This window comes from Artemia sp. Qi Xiang Cuo, chromosome 14 (genome assembly GCF_049724085.1).
Source record: "Artemia sp. Qi Xiang Cuo chromosome 14, ASM4972408v1, whole genome shotgun sequence".
NCBI lineage: Eukaryota > Metazoa > Arthropoda > Branchiopoda > Anostraca > Artemiidae > Artemia > Artemia sp. Qi Xiang Cuo.
Window position 1 is genome coordinate 47,943,422 of NC_142807.1, and position 26,992 is coordinate 47,970,413.

The following is a 26,992-nucleotide window of genomic DNA, read 5'->3' on the forward strand; positions in this document are numbered from 1 at the left end:
CCTATTTTGAAAAGCTTATGAGATATCCCTCACCATTTGGTTTTGGTTACAACGCTATGATCAGTCTGTACATAATTTAATACAGAAGCTAGAATTGATTGGGGAGGGGGTTTCAATACCTTAGAAACAGAAGAATTATATGGAAACAGGTGACTATTTTGGAAGACTATTTCAGAGACCACACTGCCTTTCCATGACGATAAATACAAGTTCAAATAGGGATTAAATCCTTTTAATAGACAGTGATGATGATAACAGTGATAGAAATTCACGAAAATACCAGATATTTCGGTCACATATGACCGAAATATCATCATTTCTACTACTGATGACGGTCACTGCATATGTGACCGAAATATTTGGTATTTTTGTGAATTTCTATCACTGTTATCATCACTGTCTATTAAAAGGATTTTATCCCTTTTGAACTTTTATGTATTATTTCGGAAGAGTTATACAAATCTTCAAGGCGAGAGATAAGGATTCAAATCGCTCCCAGCCCCCCCCCCCCCTCCCAACAGATTATAACAAAATATGGAAAGTCACTCTATCTATTTTCTATTTCCAGTTTTTAAACGTTTTCAGTTTTATTTACTGTCTTTAAAAACTATTTTCACAATTTTCTTTTCCTGTAATTGAGTAATGGAGGGGTAGTTTTTCCTCATAGATATATTAAGCTATTTACCAGTTTATCTATTCTCTATCTTGCCTGTAAAAGTTCCAGAATATGGCAATCTTTTTCTCTTAATTTTAAATTAAAATCTTAAAATTGATCATAGGAATAAATTCCTCTGAATTACTTTCAATTATTTTCCTCCTATTTATGTATCTTTTTTAAACGCTTATATTTAACCAATCTTCAGGGAAAATAAAATACTTATTTACAGGTATTCTATGGCATCCATCTTTTGAAGGGAAAACAGGGCTGTTTGATTGAGAGGCAGACTGGGGTCTATAAACAAGATTACTACTATTATTGCTATTAACAACTAACTGCAGCACCAAGATGCCTGAGGTCAACACAACTACGCACACTCCTCATCCATCTCAATCTATTCAAAGCCTTACACCCTTCCAAGAAGTTCAAATTTCCCCCAAATCCTTCCTTACGACCTCCTCCCATCCCATTCGGGGACGTCCAGCTTGTAGTTTCACCCTAGATGGTTGGCCAAAAAGGACAATCTGTGAACCTTCAAGAACCTACCGAAACCTTCTCAACCATTCTGTCTTTCTAGCCCTAGAAAGCGGGATAGAAAACATTTCTTGTACAGCTCACTTTCCAAAATATACTCAGTATGGTGGGTGCCGAAAACAATCCGCACACGATTCCTTTGGAAAACATCTAATAAATCTTCCTCCGTCTTTTAGAGTGCCCACGTTTAAGAACCATACTTTACTGCTGTCATTACTGTAACTTATAAAATCCTAATCTTGGCTCGCAGACTTATCTTTATATTCTTCCGAACTTTTTCCAACTGTGAAAAAATATACCAGGCCTTGTCTATTGTACTTCTAACTTCTTCACTGAATCCACCAATTTTACCAATAATACTACCTAGGTAAGTGAACTTATCCACTGGATCGATCTTCTCGTTGCCCAAAATCACTTCTTAACCTCCCCTTATTCCCAGTCTAAGTGACTTAGTATTCTTAACATTAATTCTTAAGCTTATCCTTGCCCCCTGAGCTCTCATAACCTACAGAATATCACTCATTTTGCAAGCATCAAGGACTCTCAAATCATCAGCATAATCTATGTCCAGGAGAGTTTTACTCTTCCATTTGATTCTATGATTTCCTGTAGCCATTGCCGTGTTTCTTGGGACACAGTCCATCAAAATGAGCCATATAAACAGGGATTCAATACGATACCAGCTACTCCTGTTACTCTCGCACAACCTCATTTCCTCTTACTCTCGCTACTAACCACAGCAATGATACTCTCGATCATTGCACTAATCACTTTAAGGTGTGTATCTGGTATCAAACAGTTCGTGGTAATGAACTGTAAGTAAGGAGCAACCCGACTCAATAGTAACCGAAACTCTAAAAAACGGAATTTTGATACCAATAGATATATCAGAAGAATCAGATTTTTATGCTTATTTCAAATATATAAGTTTCATCAAGTTTAGTCTTACTCATCAAAAGTTACGCGCCTGAGAAAATTTGCCTTATTTTCGAAAAATGGGGAAAACAACCCCTAAAACTCACGGAACTTTAATGGAAAAGACACGCCATCAGATTCAGCGTATCAGAGAACCCTACTATAGAAGTTTCAAGCTCCGATCTGCAAAAATGTGGGATTTTGTAATTTTTGCCAGAAGAAAGATCACGGATGCGTGTTTATTTATTTGTTTTTTGTTTTTGTTTCCCCAGGGGTGATCGTATCGATCCAGCAGTCCCAGAATATCGTGAGAGGGCTCATTCGAACCAAAATTAAAAGTTCTAGTGCCCTTTTTAAGTGACCGAAAAAATTGGAGGTTAACTGGGCCCCCTCCAACGCTCATTCTTTTCCCGAAGTCAGCCAATTAAAATTTTGATAAAGTCATTTTGTTCAGCATAGTCGAAAATCTAGTTAATATATCTTTGAGGAGGACTTAATCCACCACAGTTCCCAGGGGAAGGGCTGTAAGTTATAAACTTTGCCCATTGTTTACATATAGTAGTGGTTATTGGGAAGTATACAGGCGTTTTCAGGAGGAATTTTTTTCTGGTGGGGGGGAGGCGTTGGAGTAGGGGTTAATGGGGAGAATCTGTCCATAGATGATGTTTCCTTAGGGGAAGGGACATTTCTATGAAGGGGGCGCCAGATTTCCTAGCGTTATTTAAAAAACGATCAGAAACTAAATAAAAAATTATTCCACTGAAAGTAAGGAGCAACAATAAAACTTAAAACGAATAGAAATGATTTACGTATATGAGGGGGTTCACCCCTAGTCAATACCTCGCTCTTTACGCTAAAGTTCGAAATTTGTTCGAATCATAAACTCCTGAATCACAAAGGCCGGTTAATTAGAATAGATAGCTCTTTTGAAAGTACAGAATTTCCTAGAACTCCCTGATATACGTAATAAAAACATACGAATGTAGAAATTCGTTGCGTAAGATAATTCGTAAGTTACGTCTGAGCAAAATTTCGTGAAAGCCGTTTAGCCAAAAAAAGAAAAATTAATCTGCAAATTTCGTTTTAATTATTCATGTACGGTGAGCCAAAATTCAAAGCTGCATTAATTCAAAAACCTTCAGAAATTAAATAAAAAACAAGGTTTTTTAACTAAAAGTAAGGAGCGACACTAAAACTTAAGACGAACAGAAATTATTCCGTATATGAAAGGGGGTGTCCCCTCTTCAACGCCTCGCTCTTTACGCTAAAGTTTGACTCTGTCTCACAATTCTATTTTTTTGAAACAATAAAAAACCTTAGCGTAAAGAGCGAGGTGTTGAGGAGGGGACAGCCCCTTTCATGTACGGAATAATTTCTGTTCGTTTTAAGTTTTAATGTCGCTCCTTACTTTCAGTTAAAAAAACTTGTTTTTTTTAATTTAATACTATATAAAGATAGGACCTTTTATAAAGCTCTTCTTTCGGCTGAATTCAACGCTTGCTCGTTGGATTAAAGGGGTCTGATGACTCATACACTTCTCAATTTTTTATCTAAGAGTGAAAATTTGGTTGATGCATCCACTAACCCTTCCTAAAAGCACACTATTAAACTTTATCTATAATATCTCTAAGTCTAAAAAGTATCGTCCTACTAAGTAATATGCTTCCTACAGAAACCAATCTAATACCTCTATAATTGGAACACTCACTCTTATCAAATTTTTTACAGAGTGTTTAATTAAAGTTTTCCTAAAATCGCCTCCTCCTTTCCTAAGGTACTTCCTCCTTTTTAAAAATCATATTCATAATCTTCAATAATTTATCTCTAACTTCACAACCACCATATTTAGGTAAGTACCATATTAGGTTTTGTATGGTAAGTGAATATATAATACCATACAATCAGCACCTACTACTACTACTACTACTAACAACTAACCGCAGCACCAAGCCGCCTGAGGCCAAAACAGCTGCGCACGATCCTCCTCCACCCCAATCTATTCAAAGCCTCCCTTTTTACACCCGCCCCGGAAGTTCCAATTTCCTTTAAATCTTTCTTTATGACGTCCTCCCACCCCAGACGGGGACGACCTGCTTTCCGTTTAGCCCTAGAAGGTTGGCCGAAAAGAACTATCTTCGGAAATCTGTCATCCTTCACCCGCACAACGTGCCCTAACCACCTCAACCTTTCTTTCATTATAGCCCTAGAGAGCGGTATTGAACCACATTTTTCGTATAGCCTATTGTTTGAAATACGGTCAGTCAGCCGGGTGCCCAGAACAGTCCTTAAGCAATTTCTCTGGAAAACATCTAGCAAATCTTCATCCGCTTTTTGGAGTGTCCATGCTTCAGAGCCATATTTAACCACTGTCATCACTGTAGCTTCTAATATTCTAATCTTGGTTTGCAGACTTATCTTCCTATTCTTGCAGACTTTTTTTTAACTTTGAAAAAACAGCCTGAGCCTTGGCTATTCTATATTTAACATCTTCATTGCTCCCACCATCTTTACTAATAACACTACCAAGGTAAGTGAAGCTGCCCACCTGATCAATCTTTTCATTACCCAACGTCACCTTTTCATCTTCACTTATTCCTAGCCTTAGTGATTTAGTGTTCTTAACATTAATTTTCAAACCTATTCTAGCACCCTGAACTCGCAAAACCTCTAAAACTTCATTCATTTTGCTCACACTTTCATCTAGGATGCTTAAATCATCAGCATAATCTAAGTCCAGGAGACTTTTTCCTCGCCATTTGATTCCGTGGTCTCCCATTGCCTTTCCTGTGCTCCTTAAAACAAAGTTCATCAAAATAATACATACAAAGAGGGATAGAACACAGCCCTCCTTAACTCCTAATTTAATACAAAAACAGCTGCAACCTTTATTTACGACTTTAACCTCAGCAGTGTTATTCACCTGCATAGCATTAATCACTTTAATGTATTTTTCTGGTATACCATACAAAGATGAGACCTTTACTAAAGCACTTCTATCAACAGAATCGAAAGCTTGCTCATAACCTATAAAACTGAGGACCATAGGTGTTTGAAAACTCAGACACTTCTCAATTTTTAACCTAAGAGTTAAAATTTGGTCGACACATCCTCTACGTTTTCTAAAACCGCACTGTTCTTCTCTTAAAGCTTTGTATACAACATCTCTCGGTATGATAAGTAGCATACTACTGAATGGTATCCTATTCAGAGAAAACAGACTGATGCCACAATAACTGCCCCAGTTACTTTCACCTTCTTTCTTAAAAAGTAGCTTGACTAAGGTATTCCTAAAATTCCTAGGTGTTTTTTCTTTTTTGAAAATCATATGCATAATCTTCAATAACTTATTTCTGACCTCAGAGCCACCACGAGTGTATCTAATTCTATACCTTCTTGCCATTAATTCTATACCTTCTATACCATTCTATACCTAGTTCTTGACGAGTGTATCTAATTCTATACCAAGATTAAGAATCTATCTTTTTACCTGTGCTGGTAAATTGCTCTTTTTCGATTCCATGTCTCAATGAGTTCCTGTACCATTGGGCATTATAACCGTTTTTGGCCTGCGTTCCTGTTATTCTTAACTCTCTTTAAATAAAAAGAAAAGAATATAGACCCCTGGAAAGACTCACAATAAGATGTCTGCTATCTATATTCTTGAAATAATACGGAATTTTTTCTTGTGTTGTTCCTCACTCTTATGTAGATTTGGTATGTATTTTGTATTCGATTCAAAATACAAATCCGTCCTGGGATAACTGAGGTGAGTCAAGATCAGTTGCCAATTTTGGTGTATTTCGCCAAAAGCTAACTTTTGGTGCATTTCGGATCCAGTCAGCTATATACTTATCTTCATAGTCTTAGATCGTATTTAAGAAACTCATTTACCACCCTATCAGCACCTGGAGCCTTATTATTCTTTAATCCTTTTAGTACTGTTGCTAAGTCCTCCTCACAAAACAAATCGTCCTTCACATCTAAAGTATCACGAACTTTATCATTTTCATCTATATTTTTTCCAGCATCTCTAGCTCGGTTAAGCAAGTTCTCAAAATGTTCGGCCCATCTCTCTTTAGTTTTTTCCTTATCGCTAATTGCGACACCATTCCTATCTTTAACTGGGCCAAGTCCGGATTGACTACTCCCTCTCAATTTATTAACATGCCAGTACAGTATTTTACTATTACGTCTTCTAGCTGCATTTTCCAGATTCTTAGCACTTTGATCCCAACTCTCAACTTAATATCTCCTTAGTTCATAATTTAATGTTTTGTCCATTGTTTTTACATTCCTTTTGTTTTTATATGATATATCGATCAGATAATAATTGTGCGAGTCCTTTCTCCTTTCTATTAAACATAAAGCCTTTTCAGTAATATTCTTGGTTGCAGTTCTTGCTTTCTTCCCTAATACACCTTCAGCAACTTCACAAATTATTTTTGTAGAGTGATTCCAATTATTTTCCACATTATCAGATTTTAAACTCTCAAATTTAGTATTCAACTGTTCCTGGAAAGTTTCTCTCAAATTCTCATCCTGGAGTCTACCAACATCATAACTTCCCGGGAGGTAGTTACCCTTCCGATATTTCAGTTTTAAATTAACCCTTGGCACTACTAGAAGAAACATTAAAATTTGAAACCAATAGAAAGTATTTCGTTTATGAAGGGGGAGGTAGCCCCTCCTCAATCCCTCGCTTTTCACGCTGAAGTTTTTTAGCTCTTTTAAAAACGCTTCTCGTTCTAATTAAATGACTTTTGTATTTCAAGAGTCCTTCTTAAAGAATTGGGACAAGAAGATACCTTTAGCCTAAGGAGTGAGATATTGAGGAGGAGGAAACGACAATGCTCTACGGAACAGTTTCTCTTCATTTTAAGTTTGAATGTTCCTCCTTACTTTCAGTTGAAAAAAAAACTTGTTTTTTGTTGAATTTCTGATCGTTTTTCAAATTATACCAGATATCCTCTCTCCTTGGAAAATTTTTCCCCGGAACATTACCCACCCCTCAGTTGGAAGTTGCTCCCACAGAAAATTTCCCCATGGAGAATTCCTCCCTTCAGAAATTTCCCGGGGAGAATTTTTTTCATGGATAATCTCCCCCAAGAAAAATCCTCCAGACAATTTCAACCCCGCGGAAAATTTTCCCCGGACGATTCTCCAGGAACATCTTCACATGTAAAATTGAGTCGGCAAAGAGAAAGTAAGACAAATAAAAAGAACTTTGTATAGGAATTCAGTGTAAAATTTACCCCGGAAAGTTCACTCCCGAAAACTTCCCAAGGATATTTAACTCCGTGGAAAGTCTCCCCCAGCAAAAAATTCCCCCGCCATGAAAAATCTCTTTATACTTGATAATAACAAATACTATACGTAAACAATGGGTAAATTTCAAAACTCGCAGCCCTTTCCCCAGGTGCCGTGGGGGGGCTATGTTATCCCCAAGGCATAGTTATTGGATCTTTCAACTATACTGAACAAAATGACTATCTTGATATTTTGATCAGATGACTTTGGGGGAAAAGGGGCGTGAGAGGTGGGATTGTTGCCCTCAAATATTTTCGGTCATTTAAAAAGGACACTAGAACTTTTAATTTCCGTTCAAATGAACCCCGTCCCGATATACTAGGACCATTGGTTTGATGCGATCAGCACTGAAAAAAAAAACAAATAAGCGCGCATCCATGGTCTTTCTTCTAGCAGAAAATATGAAAACATTATTGCAAATGGGAGCTTGAAACCTCCACAGCAGGGTTCTCGGATACGCTATGTCTGACGGTTCGATTCTCATTAAGATTCTTTCACCTTTTGGGGGTGTTTCCCCCTTTTTTGAAAATCAAGAAAATTTTCTCAGACTCGTATGTTCTGATAAGTAACACTAAATTTAATTTGTCTTAAATATTTGGAATCAGCATATAAGGCCAATTTTTTCTATGTTTCTATTGATATCAAATTTTTTAAACTTTTGATTACTATTGAGCCGAGTTGCTTTTTACTTTCAGTTCGTTACCGTGAACTGTTTGATTATTATTTTCTTCTTACTAAAAAATAATTGTTTTACTATAAACAAGATTCCATAGCGTAAATTTTGAATCGTTAGAATGAAGTCTGAAAACATTTGCTTCTCTCGTCGAAAAATTTACCCAAGAATGCTTTTATCTACAAGCATATTAAAAGCTTGAAAAATAAATATTTCCCAGCTACCCAGAAAAATTGAAATCTTTTAAGGCAAAAAATGCCTTAAAAGATGACTACAGCATGGTGTTGTCATAAGATAGTTTTATAACTATTCAAGGATAATTTTCATGACTGCCTAAGACTTTTACTTTTAGTTCTTAAAAATTGCAGTTTTTCGAGGTAGCAAGGGAAAATATATTTCTTCCTTTACAGTGTATTTAGTGATACAGGTGTCTTTAATTTTTTTTCTTCCAACCTAGCTTTTATTGCAATCAAGTACTGATTTTTAACCCTTAAAATGGATGTTTCGGTTTATCTTAAATAGTATTTATCTTGTCCCCCTATTTATTAGAAGAATTTTCATGATTTAATGAAATTTAATTTTTTTTTATTCTAATGTATTTATCTTCGTCATAAGTATCATTTCTATCTAAAGTGTCTTTTTGTGATGAGATTTCTGCAACTGGAACGCTATGGATGTATGTGACTGTGACATACGGTACTATTCCAATCGATATTTAAAGTCGATATCTAGTTCCCAAACCGAAAATTGTTTTTAATGGACCCTAATTCTCCTTCCTACGATATTACATTACGGACAAATACTAAATAGATTTTTTTGAGGGGAAAAGATCCAATAATATGCAATCCTCGTTTCATAGTAACCCAAGAAGCCCAAAATTGATGAAGAAGTAAACAGAAAATAAATTTGACTCCTCAGACAGCGTTACATGTCCTTCCACGTGGCTCTCCCGTAACTTGTAACACAGAAATGACACATCCTAAAAAGGAAAGTGAGTCAAATCAGGAGGAAAATTACTTTTTTGGCAATAGTTTAATAAATTAAAGAAAGTACAAATTAAAGATAATTATTTTAAAATATGATTACGCATCGTCTTCTGCTTTCTTTTGTTTCTTTTGGTTAGAACTGATGCTAGGGGTATATTCACCAATTTGAGGGTAGACATTTCTTAGCGCATTGCTACCGCTCTCTTCTACCGCCGTCAATCGCCTGCCACTTTCTGAATAATGAGCTTTCATCAAATCACTTCTGAAGTTTTAATTTCAAATTTTATTCCAAATTTCACTCATATTTAAATCCATTTCTTAATTCCAAATCCAATTGCTAACCCATTAGATTTTTACTTTTCGGTAATGTTGAATAAATGAGTCGGACTTTACAATCTAAAATTTTAGAAACCTAGTTTTGAAGTACTGTTTTAAGTAACACTACCAGCGTTTTCTTGATAAAGTGCTCATTCGAAAACAGTTCCGTTTTATTTCTTATCTCTAATTTTTCTGTGTCTTTTAGGTAGGTGATGAAATACTGGCAGTGAACTTAGTTGACGTGACTCGAATGGGGCTTGATGATGTCGTTATTATTATGTCAATTCCTAAACGCTTGGTTTTAACAATTCGACAACGTCGGAAACCGTTAAACGCTGCAACGCCACCTATACAGAGAATTGAAAATAAGCCCCCTCCAGTGGTAGTAATGAAAAGAAACTTTCAGGAAGAAGAGAGATATGATTCCCGTAATGAAAGCTATCAACCATTTCGCAATTTAGAATCTGATGTTAGAACACTTGATCGACTAAATCAGCGAGGAGGGATGAGCTATCAAAATAGATTTAATACTGTTGGTGGGAAACCTCAGAGGTCTGAAGTCTGTGAGCATTACACGGAGAAGTATCGTGAAAGAGATGTAGTAACGCAGCAGCCTAAGACACAGATTGTCCAAGGGTTTTCAATAGATGCTCCGGGCCAGGTAGCTAGAACTTCAGAAAGACTTACTAAGCCAGTTCAGTCACAATTTGACGAACAAAGGAGTTGGGGCCAAAATAATCCAGTGTTAGACTCGGCCTTAAACAAATTAGTTGAAACTCAAAGGGGTCATTCTGGTTTGAGCACTAGTCAGCAAAAGTTGTTCAGTGACGGTGAATTCTATGAATACAATATGGGAAAGGGAGTTCCTACACGGCAAAGCTTACGGAGCTCTACCACAGGTAGAGTACAACCTCCGCCAAGACTAAGTGCTGCAAGAGGTCGAACCACATCATTAGATTATGCCTCAGACACAGAAGTTGTTGCGAGAGGTCAAATGTACCACACGCTTCGACCCAGAATGATATCACAGTATTCAGCATCGAAAGAACCACAATATTCAACTGGACCCTCATCATGGAGTGCATCCATGCGCCGTCAAAACCAGCCTATTCCTGATTACGTATCATATCAGCTACGTACTGGATCACTCCCAAGAGATACGGCTAACAAGGTAAGAGACTGGGAACATGGAAGAGATGTAATAGCAGAAAATGACGGCACGCTATCCGCACCAGAGTTGCCTGCCGGCATCTTAAATAAAGGTAAGACTTTCCCTGTTCTGCATTTATTTAAACTTATTCTATCTACGATTTAATAAAAACATCTTTAAAATGCAAAGGAGACAATCAAATTTAAATAGACTAAAAAAAAGTCATAGAAAAAAAACGCATCTGTAGCAAACTAAAGGAGCAGATATAGGGGAAGGGGTGTTAATCTGTTATAACTTGTATGGATAAAAGGAACAAAGTAGGTTGAAGAGAAAAGGAGGATTCAGTAAAAGATTGAGACCATGATCTGTGTAAAAATTAACACAAAACTATTTTAGACAAAGAAAAGATTTTTTTTTTTTTTTTTGTTAATTGGATCTTAAAGCCGCAAAATAATTTGTTAATTTGTTAATTAGAGCTACAAAATTCAAAAATTTGGCCATATTAGTAAAGACTTGACCGTTTTTGCCACTAGCTATTATTTCATTTAAAAACTAAACCATCTTATAATTAATGATTTTATGATAAGGTGGGTTGCAGCTTATCCTTTTAAAAACCTTCAGTAAAGGTATAAGATATTTCTAGTAATAGAAAAATTACCTCTAAAGACTTACCGTAATAACTAACCACTGGAGGTCAACGCATTGTAAAGCTGTGTCTGTTTCTCGGCTGTGTTTACCTTTTTCGAGGCTAGGTTACTACCAGGTCTAAAATAAAACCATTAACATGCTGAGGGAAAAAAAACACTAAATGGTCACAAAAATACTCAATTTTTACTCTGCCTACATTCCTCTTCAAAGTGGTAGCAAGGGTATAGTTTCCGAGTATCTAGACTTTTAGAAAAAAAAATCTAAGGCGCTCTTTTTTAGGACACCACAAGAAACGTGCTTGATAATGATAATAATACATCTGCGAGGGAACAGAATTGTCATCCAAATGGGGGCAAAAAAAATTACAGATCTCATCTATCGGAGTAGGCTCCGTATTTGTAACATGCTCGCTCTATGGTCCGATCCGAAATCGCTTTGATCCAATGGGTCAAGTCATCGCGGCTGAGTCAGAAATGAATGACATTATATGGTGCCCCATCCCTTTCTACCTTGCTCAACTATATCCCCGTGCAAATCAACTAAAAGAACTGGAGTGCATTAGTATAACAGCATACATATGAGGTATTAAATGAAAAAGTTGCGTGAAAGAAAGCAAAAGCTTGTTGTACCTTTTATGACAATATATAATCGTTTGCCTGCAGACTGTATTCTTAAGACTAGAATACCAACACTAATCTGATTCTGAAGGAAGCGTTTATGTAATTCTTTCCTTTGAATTTTTGCGCTATTCACGATTCTGGAAAAAATATTATTACTAAAAGCAAAAAATCACCAAAAAGGCACTGGCAAAAAAAAAAAAACACTACTATAGTGATAAATCCTCAATGGCGGCCACCCTGCCTTGATGGAGGAGTTCTTAGGACTAACGCCTTTGAGCTACAGTCCAGAGTTTTTGGGTACGGCTGTATCCACTGCACTGTTCTAATGGCAGGTAGCAATTGGTGTGATTCAACCTTTTCCTCGCTTTTATTATCAGTGAGTTATATGGGATTTAACTGCATTGTTTCTAAATGTAATTAAATAAAAAAAACAAGTTTTTTTAACTTAAAGTAAGGAGCAACATTAAAACTTAAAACGAACAGAAATTATTCCGTACATGAAAGGGACTGTCCCCTCCTCAACGCCTCGCTCTTTACGCTAACGTTTTTTATTGTTTAAAAAAAATAGAGTTGTGAGAAAGTCAAACTTTAGCGTAAAGAGCGAGGCGTTGAGGAGGGACAGCCCCTTTCATATACGGAATAATTTCTGTTCGTTTTAAGTTTTAATGTCGCTCCTTATTTTCAGTTAAAAAAACTTGCTTTTTTATTTAATTTTTGAACGTTTTTGAATAAATGCAGGTTTTGATCTTGGCTCACAGTACATGAATAATTAAAACAAAATTTTCATATTAATTTGCTTTTAATTGGTTAAATGGCTTTCTCGAAACTTGTTTCATTTTATTTACGAACGTTTTTATTAGTAATAAATATACGTAACTTACGAATTAACTTATAACGTAACGAACTTCTATATTCATAGATTTTTAATACGTATATTAGGGGGTTCGCTCCCTAGTCAATACCTTGCTCTTTAAGCGCAAGTTCAAATTTTGTTCCAATTCTTTAAAAATGACCGCTTAATCACAAAGGTAGTCAGTTAGAATAAATAGCTCTTATGAAAGTACTAAAAGATCTTTGGCTTAAAGAGCGAGGTATTGATTAGGGGGTGAACCCAATCATATATGTAATTTTTTCTGTTCGTTTAAAGTTTTGATGTTGCTGCTGTTGCAGTTGAAAAACTTGTTTTTTTATATTTAATTTCTGATCTTTTTTTAAATAATGCTGGGAAGTCCGGCGTCCCCTTCATAGCAATGTCCCTTCCCCCATGAAAACTTCCTTCATGGAAAGATCCTCCTACATAGCCCCCGACCCCAGCCACGCACGCAGGAATTTGTTTCGGGGGGGGGGGCAATTTGTTTCGAGGGGGGGCCAAATCCTCCAAACCCATTATTCTGTGAGAAAAATCAGAAAATTATGGGAAAATGAAAAAAATCGTGAGATTTAGGGGGTGCCCGGGCCCGGAGGCCCCCCCTGTGTACGTCCCTGCCTAACCCCTCCCCCCCTATTACCAGGAAAAATCTCCCCTGAAAACGTCTGTACTGTATGCTTCCCAATAACCAATACTATATGTTAACATTGGGTGAAGTTCATAACTTTCAGCCCTCCTCCCGGGAACTTGGGGGGCTTAAGGCATCCTAAAAGACAGACTTATAATATTTTTGAACACAATGAACAAAATGGCTATCTCAAAATTTTGATCAGGTGACTTTGGGAAAACAATCAGCGTGGGAGGGAACCTAGTTCCCCTCCATTTTTTTTGGTCACTTAAAAGGGGCACTAGAACTTTTAATTTCCATTCCAATGAGCCCTCCCACGATATTCTAGGACCACTGGGTCGATACGAACCCCTGGGAAAAAAAAGAAAATAAAATAAACATGCACCCGTGATCTTTCTTCTGGCAAAAAATGCAAAATTCCACATTTTTGTAGATAGGAGCTTGAAACCTCTACAGTAGGGTTCTCTGATACGCGGAATGTGATGGTGTGATTTTCATTAAGGTTCTATAGCTTTTAGGAGGTCTTTCCCCCTTTTTTCGAAAATCATCCAAATTTTTTCAGGCGCGTAATGATTTGGATTAAACTTGATGAAACTTATATATTTGAAATCAGCATTAAAATCCAATTCTTTTGATGTATCTACTTGTATCAACATCCCGTTTTTTGGAGTTTCGGTTACCATTGAGCCGGGTCCCAATAACCAATAGGCTACTATATGTTAACATTGGGTAGAGTTCATAACTTTCAGCCCTCCCGCTTGGGGCTTCGAGGGATTAAGTCATCCTAAAAGACATAGTTATAATATTTTTGACCATGCTGAACAAAAATAGCTATCTCAAAATTTTGATCAGGTGACTTTGGGAAAAAAATGAGCGTGGGAGGGGGCCTAGTTGCCCTCCATTTTTTTTTGTTCACTTAAAAAGGGCATTAGAAATTTAAATTCATATCCGAACGAGTCCTCCTATGATATTCTAGGGTAACTGGTCAGATAAAAACCTCCATGGGGAAAAGAAAAAAAAAACAAAAAAAAACAACAAATAAAACCGCAACTTAAATCTGTCGTATAGCAAAAAAATGGGAAATTCCCCATCTCTGCAGATAAGATCTGGAAAATTCCGCCGTGGGGTCCTCTGATACCCTGAATATGACGGTGTGGCTATCATTAAGGTTATATAACATTTAGAGGGTCTTTCCCCCTTTTTTCGAAAATAAGCCAAATTTTCTCAGGCGTGTAGCTTTTTGTAGGTACGATCAAACTTGTTGAAGCATATGTATTTGAAGTCAACACTAAAATACGATTCTTTTGTTGTATCTATTGGTATCAAAATTCTGTTTTTTAGAGTTTCGGTTACCATTGAGCCGGGTCGCTCCTTACTTACAGTTCGTTACCACGAACTGTTTGATGTATACATTAGATATTAGATAACGAATTTTGTAGGTGAACTAATGAACTTATCCAAGCCATAAAAATTCTTAAAGATTTTCAAAGGTCTAGTGAGACAGAAAAGCTGAGCTGCAGCCAGGGGCGGATCCAGGAGTTTTTTTTTAGGGGGGGGGGGGGGCGCAAAAAAGATTGATCCGACAAACTTGCGGTAGGAGCAAGTTTAATTAACGCAAACTTACTTTAATTAGGTAAAATTACACTACTTTAGACTACGTTAGGGGGGGGTTCCCCCCTCCCCCCTGTATCCACCACTGGCTCCAGCTCATGTCTTGTTTATTAGCAGAATCTTAATTTTTAGATTTGTACTTTCTAGAATTTTACCGTTTTGGAAAGTAATTAATACCTATAGTTGCATCAATTTAGATCTTATAGTTTCGGTAGATCTTTCAGTCTGGATCTATTCAGCCTTCCGTCAATAGTTGTATATATTCTTAAATGAGTTTTTAATCACTTAGCCAACTGTTAAGCCTAAGAAGCACCTGTTAATAAAATTTTGCTAATCGTCCACAGAAATGATTTATAAGTAGGCAACAAGTACGAAGTACAAGATAAGGTCTTACATATTGGTTGATGACAAAAAGTCATAGACCTGATATTTTTTCCCTTTTTGTGAGATTTGAGGGACCAGAAGTAGTGTAATATGCAACTGGCTTTATGGATGCAGGAACGCATGTAGTAATTTATTTTGGAGCGGGAAAGTATTTTTTTAGGGGGAGGAGTAAACTTGACAAAAAACCACAAAGCAGGTATCCCTGTTTTATAGAAACACTGATACTGCAACCATATGGATGCAAGCACGTATCTAAGAATTTGTTTTATGGCAGGAACATATTTTAAGGGAAGGGGGCACTCGAAAAACCCACCTAAAACAGGTGGTTATGTGAAAATGTAACAAATTTCTGTGAAAATCGTAAAAAACGTGGAATAAGGAAGGAGAATGAAGGGCCTGAATCCCCCTTCTTTGAATTTACCCAAGTCCTGGTAATTGTATTTTGGAACGGTTGAGACTACTCTCAATAGAGTTGCAAGATGGAATTTAGGGTATTACTTCTGCTGCGAAAACAGCGCGCATAATAAATCTAAGCACCGGTAAACCTTTTTTCTAACTGGAATAGCTAAAGCTTGCTTTTAGCCGATTTCTTATGGGCTTGACAACAACCAGTCACAGGTTTTTGGATCCAAGTGACTGTTCTGAGTCGCAGAGGGGTGAGCAGAACGTATTTTCTCTTCAACTGTCATGAGCATCATTGTCAAATAGAATTTTAGACTGAATTATAGTAGCCAGTTTGCTCTAGGAGAGATTTAACTTAATTTGGGATGAGGGCTCTAAGACCAGTCAAATTTTTGTCTAAATTAACATTATTTTTAATTAATTCTTTGTACTGGAAGCCATTATTTTTCTCGTTTATCAAACTTCAATCTTTTTGCTTAGTTTTTATTCTGCCATTGTTCTTTTCATAATTATTTTATGATACTTTTTTCGTTCTTCTTCACTCAAATTGTACGTAGGGTTCAAACATAGGGTTCTTCACTCAATTGTACGATTTTCAAACATTAACGGTGAAACAGCTAAATGTCCCCCGTGAAGGGTATGTAATTTCAAGTACTATTTCTTATTCTATGTCTTTAGCGTGCTCAGTGTACAATACACCTGCACGTTGACAGCATATTGCACACAATTGCATTCACTGTAACTTGAATGGAAACAGGCAATGCGACAACGTTGTAAGTATTAGTGGTGGGGTCCATAATATGAATTTAAAATATAGATGAACGTCAGCATAAAAAGGGATAAATAATAACGTTCTGTTTTAGCTTCACTAACTAAATCTAACAATTTTCATTTCTAAGGTATTTTCACATCTGATGAATATCGAGCTTGGCTGCAAAGAGCTCCATCCACAAGTGCCATCTATGAAAGCCTCCGAAATCATGATAGGGACGCCTATTCCCAGTCTAGAGTGGTAAAGTCTACCTATAGTGCAGAAAATCTTGGCGATAGAGGATTGGAGGTAAGCTGTATTCGACTTTCCTTATGCTGCGTATATACTTAAATACTCCGAAATCTAGCAAATAGCCCGCAAACTGGTATGTGAAAGGGTAGACGCTCGAATTTGGCTCTGATGAAATTCTAAAAGAAATAACTTAAATTATTTAGGGAATTACATCGGATCAGAAGCTTAGAATATGTTAAGATTCAGTATCTTTGAGTTTGTGCCAATGTCGTGAATTCAATGCGCTTCTGCTGTATTCAGATTTTAAAACGTGTCTTCAGCTTTTTATAAGCATAGAGATGCTCTAAGCCTTTGTGGTACTTCGGTACTTTAAAATCTCGCTAGCTGTCCGAGTGTGGCTTGTCAAAGGGGAGAAACTCCTGACTAGGAAGTGGTTGTATTTTCAAAAACGCCTTAAATCTGGGGCGTGGGAGATGTTTTTGTCAGTATATTGGCTTCCAGCGATTTTTGCTGCATTTGACTTTGAGAAAATGGCAATAAATTTCCCTTAGCTATTGGGGTACTTTATGCTTCTTATATATTTGGGTGCTATAAAATCTAGTAAGCTACCGGCAAGAGGCTAAGAGATAGAGGAGGAAACTTACTTGTGCTTCGACTTGAGTCGAGGCACAGGTTGTTCAGCCCAGCTTGGCATCCTCGATATGTCGGACCACATTCTGTCACTGTCTTCAATCTTCTGATAGGGTACGAACAGTTTCCAGTCACGAACGGTTCCATTTGCGTCCTTACTTTCGGGATCTTCCCAGATGCTCCAGGTCTTTCTTCACTAAGGCATACCATGATTTAGTTTGGCCTCCTTACTTTTTCTTCCACTTGGTAGGTGGTCTAAATTTGAGGGATTGGAGGGTCAGTTACTCGCTTGGGTTCCACGTAATGTGCCCAAACCACTGAGCCTTCCAGTCTTGACGATAGAGGATAATGAATGCTTCAGATTTTACAATTGCATTTAAATGTCGTTGTCTATCCTTTGACTAAGTTTCAGGGGGCAAATGGCATTTAGGCCCTTCAATCAAAGATATCGAGCAGAGCGTTATTCTTCTGCCTTTGCTGGCCAGGTTTACCACCCATCAAACAAAATGAAGTGGATACACGTCATATAGACTCGAATCTTGGTCTTCAGGCTGACATCTCTTCTGGACCATAATGGCTTTCGTAGTTGGTTGAAAATGCTCCATGCTTTGCTTATTTTAGCCACGATTTCGTTCGAGGACCCGCCCTGGATATCAATCAGTGATCCAATCAGTGAAATAGATTAATTTGGACTCGTTACCATGGGTGTTGGCAGGGGGAGGGGCAGGGGGCCTTGGCCCCCTGGAAATTTGGGATTAAAAAGTAATTATAAGAAAACCAAAAGAAAAAAAGGCAGAATATGGAAGGACCATGGGAAAAATGTGTATCCTCTTCGTAGACTGCCCGACAATAAATTTTGACCTTATAACAAAGTGTAAGAGCCTAACTTTAGATAACACTTAATCACAGAATCAGCTATACATGGCGATCCTAAATATGTATTTGTTTATTAGTAATTAGTGCAGTTATTAGTACACAAAAAAGTTCGTATAATTAAAGAAAACACGAGGGAAACAAGTTCACGAGGGCCAATTTCAGTAAAAAATTGCCTTCAACTTTTGCTTGCATTGCCAGAGTACCCATGAGCTGATATATGAAGCCACTATAATCAGAAATGTTTCCCCTGAACGTAATGCTGAGAATTTAGTATTTTCCCCCGGAACGGATACGTTTTTTGTGTTTTTTTATCATTTCCAGGAGTGATTGTATTTATCTAGGTGTTGCGTTGAAAAATATTTAATTATTTACAGTTACTAAGTATAAAGGTGTCAAATATATTGGTTTTTGGTATTCAAAATTTTATTAAGAATATTGAATTAAAATTTTTATTTCATTTTTTAAATCTTAGTTTTAATGATTTTCTTTGTACAAACTACTCTGATTTTGCGTTACTTTTTTTTATAAACAATTAAGTCTAAAGGCATTAAATATTTTGGTGTGTGATAACCAAGTTAAAAACTGGCGATATCATAGGCAGCGCAATAGCACTGCCTATGATATTTTTCTTCCCGTATTGCATTGAATAGCAATTGGAGCCATAATAGGATAGTACCACCGCCATTTTTAAGCAGCTCCACGGAGATTCCACAATGCCAGGACTTTTGCGATTTTTCAATTTCTTCACAGCTTTTCGAATTTCTAGCACTGAGAACGGCTTAATGTCAACGTTGACGAGGTCACTATATATCATAGGTTGGGGGATGGCAGGAGTCGCTGCAGATGGAGAGAGAAGGGGAGCATTAAGCAGATATGAAAAGTGTTCGTTCCACCTTGAAAGGTTGGACACTATGTCTTCAAGGAGCATCCCGTCCACGGACAGAAATTATTGATGAGGCCAAAATACCTCCTATGTTTTTTTTTATTGAAATCTTAGCGATAAATATCAAATTAACTGAAAAAACCTGCTCGAAATGAAGCGTGGTATCAAAAACACAATCAATGGCCCTCTCTTTGCGGAGATTTTGAACTGTTTTAAACTTGGTCAATTGCTGAAAAAAATAGAAAAATGGACTTCAGTAATCAATTCAGCGTGAAATCTCACCGAGCAAAATATATAATCGGCTTTATATATTCAGTCACTTATCGCCTTATAATAGGGATAGGCCGCTATGCGCACGAATGCTACATGGCAGAAGGATTTTCTGTATAAATTTTATGGGTTCGGTAATCTTGCTAGTTTGAATAGTTTGTGGGACGGAGCCACTGGTAGGCGTTTTAAAGCGACCGTTGTATTTTATTAATTAAACCTAAAGATAAAGTCTTTTAATATTAAATTTTCATTTTTATCAAATTTTTTATTGAGCTACCTGTTGCAAAATGAGTTAATTGTATCAATATCGTTATTATTACTATTATTATGGGCAGAACCTTCAAAATGAGTCAAAGCTCAGGTTACAAAGTCTCAATGTCCCCAAATTGTAAATTTGGCGCTATTGAACACAATGTCTAAGGGGTACTTGTGCGATATAACCCCTCCCACTCAAGTTACTCATGCATTGACGCACTGTAAACCGGTTTGTTTCACTAGTTTCTTTCAACTTAGCGTGAGAAAAGACAAAGGGAAGTGACATAATAGATGGAAAACATATAATTTGGGCTATATTTTTGCACATGAGGGGGATGGCGATGGAGGTAAAGTATTGGAACGGTGTGGAGTCAGAAAACAATTCTTACTTCATAATATATGAATAATTGTAGCTAACACATTTTGCATGCACACCTGCTGTACTTTAACCCCCCCTCCCCTTAATGTGCAAATATATAGCCCAAATTTGTTTCTAAAGCATTATATTTTTATCATACCTAGGTATATTTTATTAGGATTAACCTAACTTCACTTTTTGAGCAGTAGGGGATATATCAAACAAGTACCGTTTAAAATAAATTGAACGTTAAATTTGAAGAAAAAGAATCAAGCCCATTGTCGAGAATTTCTAATTTAAAGGAAATAAAGAAAAAACTTTCAGTGATGTAGTGCTCTTCACGCTGCAGATCATAAATTATAGTGAGTAGACAATTAATCACAAAGGAGAAAAACAAACCTATTTTACCTTGTCAGAAACTGTTCTCAAAGGAGCATACGGTTAATGCCATTTTCAGTGCTAAATTACAAATAAAAAGACAGTCTGTTTGATCGAGTTACTGATCTTAAAGAAAGGCAACTAATAACAATGAAAAGCTTCTAAACTATATACAATAACGTAATATTAATGTTAAATGAAATAACCCTGAAAAATGAAGAAATAAAAATGTATAGCGAAACTGATGTGCAAATTTTCAAGTTATTTATTATTGTTCTATGTAATACAAACCTAAATTTTAGCTAGTTGTAAATTTCATAACAATTTACTTTTTGAGTTAGCTTTTATCACTTTTTTTTATCTATTTTTTTATTTATTTATTTTCCATATTACAAAATATTAGTATCTTCTCCTCAATACCTTCACCTTTAATTTACTGCTGATGCAACTTTCATGTTTTTTTCTTCTGTGAGTTTTTTATTTCACACACATAGTACCACACATCAAACTTTGTTGCTTAGATTTTTACATCTCTTCTGAGGTCTAAATTAAAAACATAAATGGGCGAAGATTTTTTGAAAAATTGTACAAGATTTGTTGCTATCAAAAAGTTTTATAGAAATCTTAATATCCTCTATTTGGACCCCCCCCCCCACCCCTCCCAAAAAAAATGGTTTGTAGTGTTTAGACTATTTACATGTTGCTAAAAATTAGGCAGCCATAATTTTTATCTCGTACTTCATTGTTGTTTTTATGTATTTGTTATAAATAAATATACATTTTGCTGGTAGATATGTAGTATGAATAAAGGTACAGCAATTAAATAGAAGAAGATATTCTGCTTAAAGAAGACGACAACCGAACTTAATTGGCTAACTCGGTATAAAGATGAAAGACTTTTTAAATAAGACGTCTCGACACCAGAAAAAGGGATAGTTCTGACATCAGCTGTCTGTCTATCTTTCACAGTTTTACGATTCTTTTTTTTTTTTTTTTTTACTAATTTCAGGGTATTTCTATTAGTGACGATGAAGCTGGGAAGCTTGGCAACTCTATTCTGAGAGTTAAGGTCTTAACTTCCCTGTAAATCTATCTTTGTACTAAGCTGACTGAAGCCACCGAATTTTTCTCAATCATATCCGTGGAACGAGAGCTATTAATTGAATTGGACATTGGTATCAGTGGTATCAGTGGCGTATCAGTGGCCCATCCAGGGTGGAGGGGGCGCGCGCCCCCTAACATAGTTTAAAGTAGTGTAATTTACTTAATTAACGCAAGTTTGCGTTTATTAAACTTGTTCCTAACGCAAGTTTATCGGGTCAACCTATTTTGCGCCCCCCCTCTAAAAAAACTGGATCCACCCCTGAAGGGTATTCTTTGGTTTTATCGGTGTATACTTTAATACTAAGCATATTGGTAAGATGTACTATTTCGCTGACGATTCCTTGAACAGTTGCTGGACTACTTGCAATAAGAGCGAATCAAAGTTCAAAGCAATGATTTTTGATTTTGCTTTTTCGGTTACCAGGGTATTGTTCACCTTAACAAGGCTCCTTAACGTCTAGCTGGTGATTACATTAATCTTGTACTTTGAGGTTTTTACATGACTCCAAAAAACTGAAAAAAAATATGCTCCAATTGTGAAAGAAGGACAAAGGCTACTAATCACGACAATTTATCTGCTCACAATTCATCATTTTCCAATTCGTTTTTAGCCAAGTATAACATTTAGGCACTGGAAAATACACCCTGCCCACCTTACCTGTTACCATTTGACTAGTATCTTTTCCTCAAATTGACAATGATCAAACTTACAGCAAGTGAAACATAATTTGAAACCGTCGAAGCTCTAAGATAAAAATTGGTCCGCATCGTGAATGAATTTTGAAATGATGACTCTTCGGACGTTTCGAACAGTTGAAAAGTCACAGGAACTGGCGTGGAGATAAAAGAAGGGTAATTATAGAGATTATAATTGAACATATATAAAATCTAAAAGATATTAGTTATATTATTAATATATATATATATATATATATATATATATATATATATATATATATATATATATATATATATATATATATATATATATATATATATATATATATATATATATATATATATATATATATATATATATATATATATATATATATATATATATATATATATATTTACTAACTCCACAAAAACAAAGGCAGATGGAGCAAAACAACAAGAAAACACCAGTTCAAAATAGATAACACAAATATAAAAAGCCATACAAAGTCAACAAGACACAAAAACGCCGGATTTGCGCTCCTATAGCATCCTCTGGCTTCATTATATTAAACCTCCTAGACATGTACTAAGTGCTTGTCCACGGGATTAACAGCAGAGAAAACTTTGCGAACCTACAACGTGTAATTTGATGATTACGTGTAGCCCTCAGAGTGAAAATTCGCCAGCACGGACCCAAATTTAGACCAGGAGGGAAGACCATAGCGCTATAAAGCGATGATAAAGTCTGGTGATCAAATTCCTGCTTATTTGCAACAATATGGCTGTAGATGTACGACACGCATTTGTGGAAGTGAGCCATAATGCACCTTTTTGCATTGTTTCACTTGCAAAACATGTTTTTTATATTGTATAAGTGTCAAGTTCATAGTTTACCAAATCTTTTTGAATTTAGGGACAACCATATTATGCGTTCCGAAGAGATTTTGCTCAAGAAGATACTTTAGCACCTCCAACAGCTACATTAACACGAACGTCAAGCCAGATACAGAGGAGTGTGACAGCCATGGATGGAAAAGAAAAGCTGATGGAAATTGATCCAGCAGGTTAGATTTTTTTCTATTAAAATAGAAAGAAAACAACACAGAGCTTGGTTTATTTGTAAATAAATTGAAGTGCCTTGTGGCTTTAGCTTTGACAAATGTGATTAGCAGAGAAAGAAGGAGAATTCTATTTTGTCAGCGCCTTCAGCATCAAGAAAGTTAGACACAAATTGTTTTTTACTAAAAGTTCAACATGTGTTTACACAAAAAGAGAGATACAAATTTTTGATCGTCATCAAAAGAGAGGGAGAGAGATGAATGAAAGTTTATTCTGTTTGGCAATCACATTGTAATGCTTGCATGATTTTACAATGATTAATTATTTAAGGAATAAAGGAGGCATACTTGTTTCTCACCCCATAAATGAGTAGATTCGTATTAGCAAAGAGGATTTTTATTATAAAGGTGACATTACACGGTATTTTTTTATTGTATTGGAAAAACTTGACGCAAATATTTTATGGCAAATGTATATTGCTGCAGAGTAAGGATAGAAGTATGATGAATAACGGTTAGAAGGTACAAATGCCCCTCATGGGTGTCAGGAAGTATTTTCTTAAGGTTCAACTTTGTAAACTTAATAAAATGTTGCACGTTATGGAATTCAAGTATAGTTTCAAACATAAACTTCAGATAACCTGTGTAAGATGCTACGTATTTGAAACCTATATAGGAAAAGAAGTTTGTCTCGCGTGGTCAACAGCTCTATTTACTATAGTTTTTCAACATTTAGGCACGTATATTCACATTACATAAACCATGGAAGGGGAACCATTACATAAACCATGCTTTGAGATTTCAAATGTCACTCCTTATAAAAAGTCAAGTATTTGCGAATTGCAAGATAAAATAAGTATGTTTTATTGAAAAAAATGATAGGAGCAAAATTTTTGTTCCAACTCTGAACGTTCTTTTGCAACCTTTTGTTTCGACCCGTAAAGGCTTATTAAAGCTTATTAGAGTATGTTGCTTAAAACAGTTTGAGAAAAAAGCTAAGTTTTTTCATTGTAAATTCTGAATATAAAGAATTTTAGCGTGGATACTGTTTGGAATCTTAAAGCTAACCTCATGAAAACTTAGGGGGGGTGGGAGAGGGCTCATCCTCTAGAAATAAAGTAATTACGGGAAGGAACGGACATAATTGATTGCAATAGGAATAATAAATAATATGTTTCCCCAATAGAGCACACATATCATAGAAGCTTAATTCTTCTCTCAAATGTCGCTAAATGCAACGATATTACCATTAAAAAGAGAGAAAATAAATAAATAGATGGGAAACACTGAAACTTCCATCAGTTCGGAATACCTCCAGATGCAAGACACTGGAAATATCCCCCCTCCTGACAACCAAATAAACACTTATTCAATTTCCGTCATCAAGGCTTTTTTTGCATCATCTATTGCAATCTTGTTTAGTTTATTTTTTTAATATTTCATAGACGCATAGAAAAAAAATCTCTTTCCAGGATTATGTTTATTAGAAACATTAGAGATAATATATAAGATGGAATATCTTTATGTCTCATTTTTGATATATATATATATATATATATATATATATATATATATATATATATATATATATATATATATGTATGGTTTACTAAAACCATACTTCATCCTTTTCAATTTTCTTTTTCGGGTTTGATGGTTTGTGGCATATGGACCAGTATATGGGCTATGAAGAAAACTTCCTCGCAATCCTAGTGCTTTATTTTGTGAAGTCTGAAGGGGTTTTGTGTGCGGTCAAAAAGTATTTAGATAAATTGTCGAGCAATAATTGAATTATGATTCCATCATGGAATTATTAATAATTTTAAAATTGAAAACTGAAAAATATTCTTAAAAATTATTAAAAATATTCTTAAAAAATACCTTCAACAGATTTTATTGGTGCTTTAACGCTTTGTTAAACGATTTGAGGTAGTTTTTGTAATTCCATGGTTCTCAATATCGGTATATGAGACATAATTATCGGTGATTGGCTTAAAATCTAAGATTCCGTTTGAAAAAAAAAACGTTAATTACGTGAAAACCACAGACTAAGACAATTCATATTTACTTCTAGATTCTCAGTTTATATTGTAGACGAGTCCTCTTTAATCTTATCATCTGTTCATAATATTACAAGTCTGTTTTCTTGAAAACAGCCAGAAACGACATTTATCAAACAGTTCGTGGTAACGAACTGTAAGTGAGGAGTGACCCGGCTCAATGGTAACCGAAACTCTAAAAAACGGAATTTTGATACCAATAGATACATCAAAAGAATCAGATTTTAATACTGATTTAAAATATATAAGTTTCATCAAGTTTAATTATACCCATTAAAAGTTAAGCGCCTGAGAAAATTTGGCTGATTTTCAAAAAAAGGGGGAAAGACCCCCTAAAATCTATAGAACCCTAATGAAAATCACACCATCATATTCAGCATATTCGAGAACCCTACTGTAGAGGTTTCAAGCTCCTATCTACAAAAATGTGGAATTTTGCATTTTTTGCCAGAAGAAAGATCACGGGTGCGTGTTTAATTTTATTTAATTTTTTTTCCCCAGGGGTAATCGTATTGACCCAGTGGTTATAGAATATCGTAGGAGGGCTCATTGGAACGGAAATTAAAAGTTCAATTGCCCTTTTTAAGTGACCAAAAAAATGGAGGGCAACTAGGCCCCCTCCCACGCTCATGTTTTTCTCAAAGTCACCCAATTAAAATTTTGAGATAACCATTTTGTTCAACATAGTCGAAAATCTAATAAATATGTCTTTTACAATGACTTAATCCCCCACAGTTCCCAGGGGAAGGGCTGCAAGTTATGAACTTTGCCCATTGCTTACATATTGTATTGGTTATTGGGAAGTATACAGACATTTTCAGGAAGAATTTCTCTGGTGGGGGGGGGGGGCTGGAGGTGGGGGTTACTCGGGAGAATCTTTCCGTGGAGGATCTTTATTGGGGTTAATCGACATTACTAGGAACGGGGTACTGAATTTCAAATCATTATTTATAAAACGATCAGAAATTAAATTAAAAAAAAAAACAGGCTCTTTAAACTGTAATTAAGAATCGACTTTAGAAATTAATACTAACAGAAATTATTACTCTTGTGAGGGGGGTGGGCCCCAGGTCAATACCTCGCGCTTCACGCGACAGTTTTTTTTTTTTATTGATTTAAAAAGCTATCTATTCTAATTAAACGGCCTTTGGGATTCAGGGGTTTGTGAATTAATTTTTTTTTTTAAATTTTAACGTAAAGCGCGTGGTATTGACTAAGGGGAGAACCCCCTCATATACGTAATAACATATACGTATTAAAAAAAAAAAAAAAAAAGCAAGCGATACGGCTCAATAGTAATCGAAACTTTTAAAAACGAAGTTTTGATATCAATAAATGTATCAAAAGAATGGGCTTATAATGCTGATTCTAAATATATAAATTTTATCAAGTTTAGTATTACTCATCAAAGGCTACGAACCTGAGAAAATTTACCTGATTTTTTAGAGAGAGGGGAAACATCCCCTACAAGTGAAAGAATTTTAATGAAAATCACACCGTCAGATTCAAAGTATCAGAAAACCCTTTTACATAGGTTTCAAGCTCATATCTGCAAAAATCTGCAACTTTTTTTTTGCCAGAAGAAAAATATACGAATATAGAAGTTCGTTGCGTAAGTTAATATGTAAATTACGTCAGAACCAAATTTAGAGACAGCCATTTACCAAAAGAAAAGTAAAATTTTTATGCAAATTTTGTTTACTTATTCAATGACGGTGAGCCAAAATAAAAGCTGCATTAACTAAAAAACGATCA

The 26,992-nt window shown here is 35.7% G+C and overlaps 1 protein-coding gene across 1 annotated transcript in view; it reads left to right on the forward strand.

The window, feature by feature from the left end:
- The first annotated feature begins 8,757 nt into the window (after positions 1–8,757).
- Positions 8,758–26,992, forward strand: part of RhoGAP100F (Rho GTPase activating protein at 100F) — a 152,732-nt gene continuing 134,497 nt past the window's right edge. Inside the window, exons 1-4 of the mRNA XM_089099958.1 lie at positions 8,758–8,763; positions 9,597–10,653; positions 16,602–16,762; positions 23,033–23,183. Of these exons, the coding sequence (XP_088956084.1) occupies positions 8,758–8,763; positions 9,597–10,653; positions 16,602–16,762; positions 23,033–23,183 (1,375 nt within the window). The remainder of the gene's footprint in view (positions 8,764–9,596; positions 10,654–16,601; positions 16,763–23,032; positions 23,184–26,992) is intronic.